The sequence below is a fragment of the Homalodisca vitripennis genome, unplaced genomic scaffold (assembly GCF_021130785.1).
Source record: "Homalodisca vitripennis isolate AUS2020 unplaced genomic scaffold, UT_GWSS_2.1 ScUCBcl_2018;HRSCAF=6358, whole genome shotgun sequence".
Taxonomy (NCBI): Eukaryota; Metazoa; Arthropoda; class Insecta; order Hemiptera; family Cicadellidae; genus Homalodisca; species Homalodisca vitripennis.
This window is the reverse complement of record NW_025778165.1, coordinates 48977-66049: the sequence shown is the minus strand read 5'-3', so window position 1 is coordinate 66049 and position 17073 is coordinate 48977. Positions and strand designations below refer to the sequence as shown.

The following is a 17073-nucleotide window of genomic DNA, read 5'->3' as shown; positions in this document are numbered from 1 at the left end:
AGTAGATATGTCGCTTATAGATTTTGTACGTTTGATCATATAAAGGGAGGAATTTAATTTGGAGAGAAGATTGTCTACATGCTGTGACCAGGTAAATCCCTCATCAACAATGACTCCTAAATATTTAGCTTGGGTGTTTCTTTCCACGTCGGGTATTGTTGGTACTTCATCACACCTTCTCCCAAATGCGACTTGACTAGTTTTGTCTGGATTTACCACCAAGTCATTTGAGTGGCAGTACTGATAAGCCATGTTCAAGGCTGTGAATGATCTGATATCTAGATTGTCTTTTTGTCCACTCAAGAGCAAGGTGGTATCATCAGCGTACATTGAAACTGTACAAAATTTGTCCAGGTGTTCGGGTATGTCATTTGTAAACAGTATAAATAATACTGGTCCCAAAACAGACCCCTGGGGCACTCCTCGATTTATAGGTAAAGGTCTTGATCTAGTTATTGCTGTGATTCCACTTGTTGCTTGTTTTATTTCTACTATTTGTTTTCGGTCTTTAAGATAGCTTTTAAACCACATCTTGGCTGTGCTCTTAATTCCTAATTTGTCTAATTTGTGTAATATGAGATCATGGCTCAAGCAGTCAAATGCTTTACTCAGGTCTAGGAAGAAACTAGTAACATGTTTTCCTTCCTCAAGGTTGTCAATTATGTAGTCAGCAAAATCGGTCAGGGCGGTCATGGTTGATTTTCCCTTGATGAAACCATGTTGTCTCTCAGTTAATAAATTAAACTTCTCACAGTGGTCCAAAAGCCTTCTCAGGACAACTTTTTCTAAGATTTTAGAGAAAGTTGGCAATATTGATATTGGCCTGTAATTGCCAACTTCGGTTTTACTCCCCTTTTTATGTTTTGGGTAAACTTTTGCAAGTTTTAGGGCTGATGGAAATTGACCTTGACTCAATGATTTGTTAATAATACTTGTGAGGGGGATTGTTAGTGATTCCTTACAATGTTTAAGTATTATTGTGGAGATATTGTCGGTGGCTGCAAAAGTTTTTTGTTTGAGATTTTTTATAATATTTTGTATTTCTATTTGGCTTGCGTGTTGGTAGTTATGTAAGTCATGGCCAGTGTCCGAGGTTGTGTGTGGGTCTATGGATGGTTTAGGATTGTTTTTCAGCGTTCTCTCAGCGATGCTGGTAAAGAAGTGATTCATATGCTTTGCAATTTTATAGGGGTTATCTTCTACATGTCCATCAATTTCAAGCTTGAGTGTTTGTTGTATTACATTTTTTGTCTGTCTTTCATCGTTTATTATCTTCCACAAGGCTTTAGATTTATTTTCTGCTCTATTTATGAAACTGGCTGATGCCTCTTGTCTTAATTTTCTCAGCCTCAGGTCATATTCTTTCTTAGCCTTTGCTAGATTGCGTTTATCTTCTTCATTATTTGTTTTCTCATATACTAGAAGTTTCTGAAGGAAGTTTTCTTTTAGCAAGTTTACCTGATGGTCTACAAAATGTTTATTTGTCACCTTCTTTTTCCTTCTAATTTTCTTTAATGGACATGCTTGATTGAGAGCCATGGTAACTATTGACATAAATTTAGTATATGCTTCTTCTGCAGTGTAAGCATTGTGCACTTCATCCCAATTTTCTTGTAGCAGTAAAGCATTTAACATACTAAGGTTATTCTGGGAATAGTTTTGGCTCATTCCACTGTAATAGGTGTTTTCCTGATAAGTCCTTATTTGTGACGTACAAAGTTGTGCAGTATGGTCAGATAGGCCGCTGTGAAATACCTTACTTTCTACGTCTTCAAGTGGTAGATTTGTACAAACACAGTCAATTGAAGACCTTGTATTCGATGTAATCCTAGTAGGAGGTAGATTCAATCTATAAATGTTGTGACTGGCCAAAACATTATTAAGTTGTTTGTTTTCGTTGTCAGTCTTTAAGCAGTCAATATTGATGTCACCTAATAACAGAATGGGGTGATTTTCTGCTTTTGTTTTTTCCAACATTTCTGATATTAGACTCAGTGCTTGATGAAGGTTACCAGAAGGAGGTCTATAAATTCCAGTAATGTATAATGGTTTCTTGTTCAATGTTAGCTTAATCATTGCTGTTTCGCAGATTAATTCTTGACAGTATGCTGAAACAGGGATTGTCTCTGTCAGGTGGAATATGTTTTCGTCAACATATATTGCTGCTCCTCCTTTAGTATGGTTACTTCTACTAAAGTAGGTGGCAAGTGTGTAGCCAGAAATTTTGATATTTTTTAAAATGTCTTCTTTAAGTCCATGTTCTGTGAGTATTAAGATCCTTGGCTGTACTTCTTCAAGAAGGTGGACTAATCTGTTAGTTTTATTCTTCAGTCCTTGGATATTCTGATGTAGAACAGTGATTTTTAGGTTAACTTGTTTGCAGGGTGATGGGGATTTACAAAGATCCTGGTTTTGTATTTTTGTTTGAATTTGTGAATTGCCTTTGGATGTTTGCCTAAAAAATGTTTTTCTGGATGAACTCTATAAAAAGTACTTTGTCTAGGTGGTGAATAGTCATTTGGAAAATGTACCTGCGCTTCAACAACTATCTTATTGCTATTTAGTACTGGAGTGTCTGGTGTTTTCAGTTTTTGTGACGGGGTTTGTCTGGCTCCCCCACTCTTCTGTTCATGATGGTCAGGTATCGGGCCGGAACCCTGTGTCACAAGAGTCCTGGTCAGTTTTTGTGACGGGGTTTGTCTGGCTCCCCCACTCTTTTGTGCATGCTGGTCAGGTATCGGGCTGGAACCCTGTGTCGCAAGAAAGCTGATCAGTTTTTGTGACGGGGTTTGTCTGGCTCCCCCACTCATCTGTTCATGATGGTCAGGTATCGGGCCGGAACCCTGTGTCGCAAGAGAGCTGATCAGTTTTTGTGACGGGCTTTGTCTAGCTCCCCCACTCTTCTGTATAGTCTGGTCAGGCGTAATTAGATCAAATTCCGGTGTTTTGTGGTCTCTACACTTTTTTACTTGTAATGAAACACTAAAGTAATTTGATTTTCTAGTTTGTCTTATTGGGTAGTTTTTACTTTTTAGTTCTGAAACTGGCTTTAATTTAGTAAGACGAGCCTTCTGTGTCTTCCTTATATTCATTTCTTTGTTCTGGTCTTCTTGTCCCGTTATTGTATTCAGGACATCAGCCTTAAGGGCTGGCAGAGGGGCATAATTATTCAAGACATAACTCGCAAGATCTGCCATGGACTGCTCCATATGGTCAAATTTTTCCAGGACAAGAGCTAGATCCAACAAAGAAGCAGGATTAGGATTTGTCGATTGTGAGCTAACAAAGGTTGTTTGGGTTTCCATGTCTTTAAAAGTTTTAAAATTGTAACTATCAGTTTGCTCAGTCATTGTTTTCAATTTTGAGATGATTTTTTCTTGCTCGTCTATTTTATATAGGTAACCAGTGAGCATTTCTGATTGTTTTATGTCGTGTTCCTCAAAAATATTTTGTAAAACAGATTTATCTTGTTTACATTTAATAAGCTCCTGCTCTACATCCTCCAAGTTGTTTAGCAGGATTTCAATTTTCTGTATATGTTTAATTTCTATGGCTGAGAGTTCTTCAACTTTTGCTTCCATACTAAGTGAGTTGGCTTCAAGTAGAGAAATTCGACTATTTAGATAGTGGATGTTATTTTTCAGTTCATTATTCTCCTGTAGTAAGATTGTTCCGGCCTCTGCAGCTAGGGTCAGAGATTTTTCTAAGTCCTGATCTTCTAGCTTTTCATGGTCAATCAGTTTAGATTTTACTTCGTCTAGTTTTAAGTCAGTCAGAGAGGGAGGGATAGAGGGAGTTGTGCTTCCAAAACTAACACATTGAGTAAAACTATTTTCAAGGCCTTGAAAAGAACGGTCTGGAGTGATTGGAGTTGTATTTAAATTTAAATTTGGATCACTATGTTCTTGATCAAGCTGTTGGTCTCTTCTACAGGTAATACATTGCCATTTTGCAATTTCAGAATCGGTCCATTTTTTTAAGCTTTTTTCTGGAATGTTTTGGCATCCTGAGTGGTACCATTTTTTACATTTTCCTGTACATTTTATTCCTGAAAATCTGACACCTATATCACAATTGCCACAAGGATATTTTGTGGGCATTTTGTACAGCTAGGTACAGAGTAGAGCAGGAGTACAGCTTAAGCTAGGTCAGTAAGTACACAGCTGCTAGCAGTTGTCAGCAGGTTGCGTAACAAGTGCTGAGCTGGTTGTAATGAGGTCAGGCGGTGGTAGTAGGTCAGGTGTGGAATGTGAGATGTCAGAACAGTCAGCACTGCTTCCAGTGGTTACCATATGGTACCAGATTATTCCTACAAATGTTATTTTAAATTAAACAGAGCTTCTCCTTTGTCAGAAATAGTGTTGTTTAATATGTAAAATATACATATATTTTTGTATTGTTAAGCTTGGTAATGGTTACTTAAGTGTTCTTTGTTGATGTCATATGCTTAGGATTCTTGCAGTAAGTAAAGTTGTTGTTATTGAACTTGTTTTCTTGATTTTTTAAAATGGAAAATACTCACAGTACTTGACAGTCGTTAGTGTGCACAAGTTAGGTGTTGTTTTGTACTTATACCACTAAAACTATAACTTATTACTGGAGCACTTTCACTGAGATTGTTGGCTGGCAGCCATGTTGGATGTTGGAACGATAACTGAGAACCAAAATCAAGAGATCCGATATAAAAAGTGGAATCAGTCCTTTATTATCAGTCTGCACATATGACTTGAAAACCTCTATTAATGTATATATATGCATTTACTGTAGGCCTGTATGAAATCAATAAATAAATATATATAGTCAATTCTTATTTTGTACTCGTCTGCCTTGGAATCAATCTTCATCTTGGCTCTAAGTCTTGTGCAAAAATCTATACTGAATAAAAATTAAAGAATTACACTTTATAGATGATCGTATTTTTAAGAATTCATTGGCATTGAAGCAGAAAAGATTCTGAAGTGAAAAATGTATGGATTTGAGATGAATTCTTATATATAACGCTGTTTTACACTTTAAATGTTAAAATTGGAACCACAGATGTGCAGCCAGAAGCTACTAGTGTTCCTCTTGATTCTGACACCAATATTCAAGATAAATATTGATATATTTGAATAGGTCTTTATATGATCATATCTGATAAATAAGTATATACAATCTCCTATGGCTAAACATTGATATTTCATGTCAATATAGTTTAGTACGTCTTAAGCTGACTTTTGTTGGCAGAAGCCGCTTAACGCGGCATGAGCATTCATGTTGAGACACTTGTACATTACCAACCTGACAGTATAAATTTGATCAATTACATATTTGTATTACCATCAAATTTTACTGTAAACTAAAATTCTTCTAAATGATTATGCAGATTGTACAAGTAATATCGGTGATAATATTGGAATGGTTTTGTTTCCATACAAAGAATCCCATAGAATTATGAAAAATTTTTCAGTTTTCATATGAAACCCCAAACAATTATGACATACCTTGTTTTCTCAACCGATGAACCCAGCCATATATTTTCACACGGCTACCTCTATGTTCTTTACCATTGAAGATTTTTATAAGTTTCGCTTTTGGTAAAGATTTGTCCTCTTCTATTTTGATCTTCTTTGCTTCTTCAAGATTCTTCAACCTGTTATCCGCATCTGTTTCTTCTTTCTTGGCCTTGTCTGCGGACTTGTAACTCTCTCGTACCCATATCTTCTGGACCTTCTTGAGCTGAGATTTTGCCACCACTTCGAATTTCTGGAATAATTTGAAACACATTTAGGCTGAAAGGTATTAAATGCTTTTACGTCAGAAGGATCATTCTGTTAGATATTTCGGTACTTTGGGATTATACCGACCACACCCAGACATGAATCGTTATTTAACATTTCGCTTCTACTGATTACTAGATTAGCGTAAAACAATATTTCGTCAATATAAAACAGGAATTGTCTTATCGCAAACCCCTCCCCATCCTCAGACAGAGGTCAAAGTCGAGCGGTCTAGTAGATAACGTGATTGCTGAGTCGCGTCGCTTTCTTGTACTTCCGTGTTTTACCTCTACATTTCTCCAAACACAAAAATTCAACAAAAACAAACATTACCAAACTAAAACTAAACTCTTTATTGAAAAACCACTCAAAACTTGTTTTTATTCTTGATCACATTCCGCCACCCAAAATGCGAGTGCCTCCGGCCATCAGCGCGGGCTTCGGCAGCACCCGCGCTGATGTCAACGAAAGAAAAACATCCCTCGAGATAGTACCTATCAGTAAAATATCAAATTCTAGAGGAACTGATCAGAAATATAAATTGAATTTTAATGGAAAGGCAATTATGTACCTTGCAAATCATGTGATGCCGCGCGGCCTGCCGTAATCGGGATTCTCGAGAAAGATAAGATAACAGCGACAACAATACCGATCACGATACCTGAAAATGCTTGTAAGTTTGTAATTACAGAGTTGTTTTTTCGTTCTATCATGTTTGTTTCTATAAATTTATATTTTTGTGTTCTTCATACTGGTGTGGTCGGTATAATCTCAAAGTACCGATATTTCAAAGGATAAGGATATCCTTTAACACAGACTACATCTGAGAAGATTACATCTATCACCCACTCTTACTAGCAGTACTTGGCCATTACCCCCTGACCCCATTAGCATGACAAATTGTAATTAAATAATAGTAGATACGTCTAATGAGTAAAAATCTTTTACATCAAAATAATCTCAATCAAGATGCCTAAAATAAGAAACTAATAGAGTAAGCAAAATGTACAAACCTTTCCCTCCTCCTTAGCGTCTACATATATAGTTGGGAATGGCTCCTTCCCAGCATGCCTCATTGCCTGCAAAACGGTCTTGAAAGGCTTATTTTCCGTTCCATCTCCAGTGTCATCGCAGCCAGTCTTCTCGGACGTATATATTTCACCTGAAACCAAGGCGAATTAACTACTGACAGTGTTTTGATAAGTCATAAATATTAGAATGGCATGATCATATAGAAAAATCCAATTTGATCAGTATCTTAGATGAGTATTTTGATTAAAAACTAAAGTAAAGATTTAGTTTTGAACAATTATATTAAGGGATTCTGCGAGGAAAAATATTCATATTGGGTCAAAATTACTTGTTTAACGGTTGTATTGTACATATGATATGGGAGTATATGAGAAAAATTAAAAACACGATCTATAATCTATCTACTTACAAGTGATTTTATATAGAAGATATATAACCAGAGTATGTTTACTGAACACTTAATTAAAATTCAAGATAAATTATTTGAATCTACACTTCTAATCAAGTCGCTTAATATTAATCAACTTAATGTAGCCTATACTCGCTTACCTAATGATATATCACCCATTTTTGACTCCAGATCTGGCATCTTGTAAACCTTGGTTATTGCCTGGAACAATCAAAACCGTTTCAGAGCCTTGTAATAGTGAGTTAGAAAGCTGGTACTGTATTTACAAATATAAATGCCCACAGTTTCAATAAGAACCTATTGTAACTGGTTACAAAACACTGACATAGCTTAATTGATTGCAATTATTTAATACGAGAATTATCCTCACTTAAGCTAACTATACTTCCCACTAACCTTGCAACATAAAGTCCTACCCACGTGGACAAAAGGAACTATAGACTAACTTGGAAACAATGCAAATAAACTTAATTACAACTTCCTACACTTTAAACAAATAATTTCAACTAGCATACAATAACATTCATGAACCCTTTCAGTGCCAGTAATGTTTGTTTGGATTCTAGTCAAAAAAAGTTTAGAGTACTTTTAAAACGTTATCCAAAAATAGTATGTCAATTCAAACAATTATTCTTGTACGCTGATTAAAAACAACATAACTTTGTTATGTATTGGCCAATATTTATATTTTTGTTTTGGCCTGTAAAAAATGTGTATAATCAAAACCATCATAAAAATGTAAAAACTGTTAAAACCAATTTTTATCAATGCGATGAAAAATTTTAATAGTCTACTATTAGTCAGAAATCCGTGAAAATAGGCTGACTTAACTATTAGCTAGAACGTATTTAGTTAACTGCTTCTGCAGTTTTATAAGCGTGTTTTGTTTGCGTTTGAAACACTATGTCTTTACCTATAAAGAGATATTTGCACTTAATTTCAAATTGCAAGTTCAGAGAACCATAAAAAAAACTGTAACTGTTGACTCTTCTGAGTCTTATATTTAGGAAACAACTTTATTGTGCATGTCTAAAGAGCTGAGCAATCAAGGATTTCGTTTACAAGCTTGTGCATAAACAGAACGTCATGAGTGAAGCGTCTTGATTCAAGGGACGGTAGGTTAACACGTTCTATACGAGGGGTATTAGAAAAATAAGGTTCCCATGATTTTTTTAAATAGACAGTTCTATATTTCTACTTAGTGTTATACATCAATTTAAAACTTAAAAGTTAAGCTATTTTTCCACATAATGACCGTTTCTGTCCAAACACTTTTGTAGACGATGCTCCAATTTTTCTATCCCTATGTTGTAGAATTCTGCCGCCAATCCTTTGAGGAATCGAGTAACCTCTTTCTTGACTTCATCATCGGTACTGAAGCGTTGGCCAACCAAGTGTTCCTTTAATTTTGGGAATAAGTGATAATCATTTGGGGCTAGGTCTGGGCTATAGGGGGGATGGGGCACAACAGCCCAGCCAAAATTTGTCAGCAGTTCTTGAGTTTGACGTGAGACATGAGGTCGAGTGTTGTCATGGAGAAGCGTCACACCATTGGACTATCTTCCTCTCCGGCGGTTCTGGATCGCGCGTCTCAGTTCTAAATCTCAGGAATAAGCAAAGCAAGTTCGTGAATGGTGATTCTCCGATCTTCAAGCAATATTGTCTTCAACTTTGCAACAACTCCATCCGAAACTGAAGGCCGTCCATTTCGGTTTTCATCGTGAATTTCCATGCGGCATTCACTGAATTCTCCACACCATTTCCGAACGTGTTGAACAGATATGCAGTTTTCCCGATAAACCTCGATTAACTGACGATAAATTTCAGTAGGTGAAATCTGTTTTGCATTTTAAAAAACGTATCACAGCACGAATTTCGCACCTGGCGGTAACAACGATAGGAAGCTCCATCTTCGAAGGCAGCTAGGCCGGCACTGTTGGACGAAGCGAGGCGCGAGTGGTATGGATAGAGAGAGGGAAAGCTGATGAGTAAGACAGTGTTTCCTGATTTCTCCCAACATATCGCATTGTGTCTCGGCGGCATAGGGAACCTTATTTTTCTAATACCCCTCGTATATTTTTAGTAGTATCTGATGTAATCAAAGTAAAAAATCATTTCATACCATAAACTTTAAAATAGCTAATAATTGATTAATACGGTACAATGAGATTGTTCTTGGCACTTCTTGCAAATAATGGTAAAGACGATCCAATTGGCTCTTGGCACTCAAAGGGTTAAAATCATAAAATTACATACAAGTTTTGTATTTTCAAAATTAAATATTTTACTATCTACAAAATTTTAATAGATTGGTGTCAGTGAGGTTAACAGCCAGAGTAGCCAATAAAAATTTCGACATTATTAACGTATTCTGCTCATCCTCCTGAATAAAATATATATGGTTTTAAGAGGGTGGAAATCACAAATAACCTGGATTTTTAATAGCCTAATTGAAATGAAAATGTAAATTTGTGTACTGTGCTTCATCTTATCTACGACTTTCAGTGTCATTAGATAACATATCACTGTCTTGATAGCTTATCGAAGTGTTCAGTGGTCAGAACATTTTAGTTAAGCATCATCAGCCATCTCCTGCAGTACCCTTCACTGCCTTTTTGATAACAATCCATTACTCAATCACAAAGCATTAACTCTAATAAAGTTAATTAGTTTTGAAAGATATTTATGTATTTGATTGTGGATTATGTAAACATTTAAAATATTAAAAAACTAATTTACTCTTATTTAATTGGTCATTGTTTTTTCAAAGTGGGAATATAAGTTCGTTGTGTATTCATGTGTTATGGCTACAGTACAATTAGCGGCCACCAATGCAATCAGATGATGATTATCAATTTTAAATATCGATACTATCGAGTACGACATTTGACCTACAGATATTTATAATTATTATTCCCAGCTTTATTTAGACTGGTGAAGTCATTACCAGCTGTTACTAGTGACATCATTATCACCTGTTACTAGTGACACCATTATCAGCTGATGCTAGTGACATCATTACCAGCAGTTGTTATTTCGTTTATGTTGAAGAAGGCTAGTGACGACAAGATGGGTATGAATGTGCAAGTATTAGCCATCATAAAGTTTTCATTAATACTGAACAATGGTTTCAAGAAAAGGAGCTAGTTCCTTTAAATCCGAGGTGTCGAGTTTATAATGAGGAGATGAATACCAGGATTAAAGGTGAGAATCAGACGGATTTGTTTCGCTGCAAGAAATGTCAGAACAAACACAATGTGTCTAGGAACGCAATGGAGAAAAATTTTTTAAACATTTAAAGTTTGATATAATTAGCATAATAAAAAATCATGTACTATTTTAGTTGGAAACGAACTACTTAAGACACTTTGGTAAATGAGTAGTTTTAAACGGTATAAGTACATGCAGAAATGAAATGAAACGTTTTTAAAATATGATTTCAGTTGTTTTGTTTGGTTGGATACAAATCTGAAAAAGAAGAACTATTGTGTAGCGAAGGAGTGGTAGTTGAAATCGACGAAGCAAGGATTGGAAAAAGAAAATCGTGGAAGACTTTCAAGATTCAAGAATTCTTTATTCATATTATGTACAAAGGTACAATAAATAGCGTCAAATTACAAAAGGTCAAGACTTAGTACTAGATAGGACTTTAATATAGATTTTATTTATATTACAATATATTATGTTATATACCAAACATAGAATGGCCCCTCCTAGATTCCTTATAACAGTTAGGTCAGAATTGCTTACTTCTAGCTGAGAAAATATTCATCTAGTGAATAAAGAGATAAATTTATTAAATAACCTTTCGCTTTAGATTTGAATTTACATAAATTATTTTCCAGTAAAATATATGCCTTGGTAGCATATACAAAAACTTTGTTCCTATATATTTAGTTTTTTCTTAAAAAAATCTAAATGATGTGTTTAATTGATGTGTGATGTGTTCTGTCTATTTAATCGAGTGTTGTGAATATGATTATTTACATATAAAATCGGGTCAAAGATCTGTTTCACGTAAGTCATAGTTTCTCAAATATAGAGCCCATATACAGTTAATATTTTTAGATTAGCAAAAAGATGTTTGACTGAGTCTTCTCTTTTTAATTTGCACATAATTCTTAATGATTTCTTTTGTTGTATTAAAATACTATCTAAATTTCCCTTTTTTGTTGCTCCATATATGCTTATCCCATAAGCAAGATGTGAGTGAACTAAAGAAAAATATATTATTTTTAATGTTTCCAAGCTACAGTACTTTGCCAGTTGTCTCAGAGCAAATAAGCCTGTTGACATTTTGCCTACCACATGACCTTTTAGAAGGTACATGGGTAATAGGCATGATGGACTGAAATTAGCCTTGACACGATGGCTTAAAGAACGACCATTTTACTTGCTGGATGAGTTCTTAAACTGGATGAGTGAAGAAAATTGACATTACTATAATTACTTGACTGTAAAACCCACCAAATAGAAGATTTAAACTTATATATAAGAACTATTTATTGACCAGATGTATCTGTTAACTTTGAAACAAATTGAAAATCTTCATGTAATGTGACACCATTCTGATCTTTAAGATTACAAATAAAGAATTTTGTCTGACGTAGACATTTATAAGAGGGAGAGAAGACGTGGTAGATTCCATTTAGAGATTTACTCCGAAAATAACGTGATGCCGAATCACTAATCCCATTAGTTGTGAAACATACTAAACATGGAATAAAAATCATTACTGATCTATGGAAAGCTTATGTTGGACTAAAAACACAAGACAATTAATAGACAAAACTCTTTATTTCATGAACTTTGAGTACAGAAATGTTGTCAAAAGTTTGCAAGAGTTGGAACTTGATGAATACAAACTAGGCTTGCATTACAAATAAGTGATAAATCCATGTACGAAATTAGTTTTGGTTAACCTAAGCGAAATGTTACCTACATGTAAAATTGAAATATACAATACATTTTATTATTAAAAATGGCAGTCAATTTTAGAAAACTAAACGACATGGCTTTAAAAGATGATAAGACATGTTTTACGTGGCTTCAACATGTTGAACTCGTACCGAAAAATCCATTATGTGAAATTTGTGGGATAGAAACAACTGTAACTGTGAGGGGAGGAAATATGGTCGTCTTCAGTTTTCCTAATTTTGCTTATAATAATTTGTTTCATAACTGTAAATATTAAATCCATATTTTAATTTAAAACATATGATTGTTACTGAGGACTACAGATTGATAGTCTAGGATTTCAGATGCGAATATTAGTATCGATGATTACATTCTTCTATATAAAAAACCGGGTCTGCTTATCGTACCCTACCCAAATAGTTTAACATCTAGTTACTTTTTACTGTTTCCAAGGATATACTATGATTCTATTGTGGTGGTGGCCTCTTATTATACTGCAGCCAAAAGTAGTTCCACTTTTAATGTTCTATAATTTTGCTATTTTGTCATTTCCACCCATTGAAAGTGTATATTCAGGAGGACTATAGCAATAGGTTAATAATGCGAAACTAGTATTTTGTCACTTCAGCCGTTAAGTTCACAATTTACCAATAGTTTTTTAAAATTCAAATAGGGTAGAGTACGATAAGCGGACCCGGTTTTTTATATCGAAGAATGAAATCATCGATACCTAATATTCGCATCTCAAATCCTAGACTACCAATCGATATAAAAGTATCTATAGTCCTCAATAACAATCATATCTTTTAAATTTAAATATGAATTTAATGTTTACAGTGATCAAACAAATTATTATAACCAAAATTATGAAAACTGAAGACGACCATATTTGCTTCTCTGACAGTTACAGTTGTTTCTTTCCCACAAATTTCAAATAAACATGGGTTTTTCAGTACGAGTCCAAAATGTTGAAGCCACTAAAACATGTTTTATGTCGTTTTATGTCGAAAGACATGTCTTATATCGTCTTTCAAAGCAATGTCGTGTAGTTTTCTAAAATTGACTGCCATTTTTAATAATAAATGTTACTTGCATGTAAAATTGAAATACTACCGTACGTGTATTATTTGAAAGTGTTTACAGCTGTTGATATAGGTTTTTAAAGTTAATTGTTCAAAATAATTCATCAGTATCGATTGATTATATCGATGGTTGTGATTACATAATATCGTTTGCCAATTTCGATATAAAAAACCGGGTTCGCTTATCGTACCCTACCCTTCAAATATTATTAACCCTTCCAACGCGGCTAAAGCCTAAAGACGCGGTACTGCCGATGCTTTAAACGCGGAATACGTCTACAAACGCAAAAGCTTTAATTTTGAAATGGCGAAGAATTAGTTGTTAAAACTTCCGTAAGAGAGCAGATCGATGTTCCTTTTGACTGTCGGGACTAGACAAAACGCTCTGTCACCATTGGTGGACGTAACGGTATCTACTCGGGTTGAAAGCAATCGCCGCCATTTTTTGTATGGCCTGTGATGCGGCATACGCCTACAGACGCGTTCGTTTTATTCAGCTGTTTAACTACGTGTGTGTTGGTCGTATGTTGGTTATATTGTTAAACAAACTGTTTTGAATCAGTCCGTTGTTATTCTTATAGTGTTTTAGTTTGTTTTTACTAACATTTAGTATAATTTTTTGTTATAATAGCTAATCCAGATGATCCAAGTTTTGACGAATGAGCGCATTTTTGGTATATTATGTGTAATATTTTTTTTCAATTATTTGTTTTGTATTTTATACCAGTTTCACCATACAAGTCCAGTTTATTTATTCTAAATAAATAAGGTTTATAAGTACAATATTTGATTCATTTCTCTTGTAGGCTATCATATAAATAAGTTTGTGTTGAATTTCACATTATTACATTTCAAAATCTTAAACTGAACTTATTTATTTTATGTACTAATTACACAGGAACTTCAGTTACAATTTACTCATTATAAATAACCTGTATAAATGTAATGTAATCCGTCAAATAGTGTTCCTATGTACATTATCCTGCAATGCAGTTTATTGAAAATTTCAAATATTTTCGTGTGTATAAAATTCTCAAAAATATGTAATATTACATGTTTATTATTTTTTCTTATTAAAGTAATACCAAGGTATATGAAACAAAAATTAGGGTATCAATTTACAATAACGTGACCATGGAAAGGTATGTTCATTTTTTTTTCTTGAAAACTACAATTTTTCCTGAAAACAATAGTGAAGAAAAAATTCGTCGGCAACGAAAATCAAAGGAGTTACGATTTTTTGAAATCCTCTGAAAACTCTGTTTTTGACAGTACCTCTGGCAATTTTACTGAAATGATGACGTTAATCCTGTCAACGATGCCTGCCCGCTGCGCACTGCTTGCTCTTTTAGAAAAAAAATTAACTCGAGCTTGCAAAAGTCGAATCCCAGATCACGTGATGCCCCTGATCCTTAACCCTCCAAGTGTTGTTCGACAAAATTTTGTCGGTTATTTTCCATCCTTAATGCAATAATGCCCGAAAGGCATCAATATAATACAATGATATACTTTCCCCCCAGTTTATATGCACCTGTGATAATAATACTTGGCTATAAATGCCCAACCCATGAAAAAAAGTCCATTTTTCATGGTCACGGTATTGTAAATAAATACCAAAATTAGCATTGGGAAATTAAAAAAAAAAAAATTTTTTATGTCTTAGCGTTTGACAGTAATTTAGATTAGCGCTTTAAGGGTTAAGTTAGGCCTATAGTCTACTCATCCAAGCAACATAATAAAACAAAAATCATCCCAATTTAAGTGAGGATCACTACAAAAATATCATAAATACAAATGAGGGACTGTAAATGTATAGCACTGACTGAATCACCCCCACAATAAGTGCTTGACACTAAAATGGTTAAGAATTTTAAGCATATTGTAAAATACAAACTTGGCTACAATAAAATTTAAATTTCAACCGAAAACCAGTAGGATAATCAGAAATTAACACTTGGTTTATTTTTGAATATAACCAGTCACATTCTTTCGTAACCTATGTTTCAGAATATCAATACAGTAAATACACATTACAATAATGTATAAAACACGAAAACAACTAATAACGTTTGCTTACATGTAACAGATACAAAGTAAATATATCCAATCACTTTTATGTAGTTACTCTACAAGAGGAAGATAAAAGCGGTAGGATGACAGTTACTTGAACTGTTAAATTTCGTCTTCTGAACTTCTACTGCACCACATCACTACTACCACATACACCACAAGACCACATGCTGTGGGTGCAGGTTATTCTGATGCAATGATTTGGAATTATGTTGTGATTATAACCAACGTGGCGAAACATAGCTCCTAAAACCACAACACCGACAACTTGATTTTTTTTGTTTAGGCTATGTCATTTAGCCGCGACGTTCCCTGTGGTTTTTTTTCTATTCTGTGGTTGTATTTTTTCTACTTGGTTTATGAAAGGATTTCTATTGGTTGTTATTCGGTACAAACATGTATTTTTTAGAGTTAATAAAGTGTGGGAAAACAAAGAAGCTAATGGTTTTGGAAGTGGGGATAATGTGGGGATAATCCTCGTAGAGACAAACCTTGTGCCCGATATAGATGATGATGAACTTGGCCTTACACATTATCAGATATATCGTTGCGATCGTTCAGATGAAACCTCAAACAAGATGAGCGGTGGCGGTGTTATTTTGGGTATTCATGACAGATTGGTCTCCCAAGAGATAGTGCATCGTGCTTGCCCTGTTGAGTGTGTTTTTGCATCAGTTAGATTTACTGGTTTTTCTATGTTTCTAAGTGCTGTTTATCTTCCACCCAGCATGCCAGCCAGCCAGTATGTGGACTTCTGTGTTGCCTGTGAGGAGGCATTACTTTCTGCAGGCACAAAGGGGCCTATTCTTATAGTTGGAGATTTCAATTTGCCTAACAGGGACTGGACATGTTCCATGGATGCTGAGCGGGATTCTTCCTTTCGGCCTGTATTGGGTTTTGTTAACCTCTTTCACTTGCAACAGTTTAATGGGGTTAAGAATGACCGGGAAGTTGTGCTGGATCTTGTATTCTCCTCATTGAAGAATGTATCGGTTGAGCTGGCTTTGGATCCGTTGATGCCTGTCGAGTCCCATCATCTCCCTTTGGACATTGAAGTTGTGTGCAATGGCAATATGAAAACAAGAAATACAGTTAATAAGTATGATTTCAAAAGATGCAACATGGAAGCGGTCTTTCAAGACTTGCAGCTCTGGCAGTACCCTATCTTGGACGATTGTGAAGATATTGAGTATTCCTTTACACACTTTTGTACTAGCCTGAGTTCCCTAATTAAATCTCAGACTCCAATGAAAGGTTTAGGGAAATCTTCCTTTCCCTGTTGGTTCTCCCCGGAATTGAGGAGACTGGTTCTGTTGAAGAGGAAGCTTCATAGTCAGTATAAGGCTACTTCTGATATGAATATTTACACGGAATTTAGTCGCGTGAGAGGGCAGTGTAAGGAACTTTCGTCACTCTGCTATCAGCTGTATATTGAGCGGGTGGAAGGAGCTATGGAGACCAATGTTAAGGCTTTCTGGGCTCACATAAATCATACTAAGGACTCTGCTAGGTTTAATGCTTGGATGTGTTTCAATGGTAAGACTGCTGAAGGATCTCAGGACATCTGTGAACTCTTTGCCGATCACTTTTCTTCAGTGTTCAGGCCACCCACTAGGAGACCTTCCTATGGGGACTGCTTGACTATCGGTTCTTTCACTGAGTTCTCTGCCTCTTGTGACGAAGTTGAAAAGATCCTCTCTTCTCTAGATGTTAATAAGGGGCCGGGGCCTGATGACATACCACCCTCGATATTGAAGTACTGCAGTTGCATTCTTGCTCCCCACTTGACTTTATACTTCAACCG

The 17073-nt window shown here is 35.1% G+C and overlaps 1 protein-coding gene across 1 annotated transcript in view; it reads right to left on the bottom strand.

Annotated features, from left to right (window-relative positions):
- Nucleotides 1-15458, bottom strand: part of LOC124371812 (asparagine--tRNA ligase, cytoplasmic-like) — a 35858-nt gene extending 20400 nt beyond the window's left edge. Inside the window, exons 1-4 of the mRNA XM_046830166.1 lie at nucleotides 15277-15458; nucleotides 7341-7401; nucleotides 6773-6921; nucleotides 5484-5745 (exon numbers count right to left, since the gene is read on the bottom strand). Of these exons, the coding sequence (XP_046686122.1) occupies nucleotides 5484-5745; nucleotides 6773-6921; nucleotides 7341-7380 (451 nt within the window). The 5' untranslated portion in view covers nucleotides 7381-7401; nucleotides 15277-15458. The remainder of the gene's footprint in view (nucleotides 1-5483; nucleotides 5746-6772; nucleotides 6922-7340; nucleotides 7402-15276) is intronic.
- Nucleotides 15459-17073: the final 1615 nt, after the last annotated feature.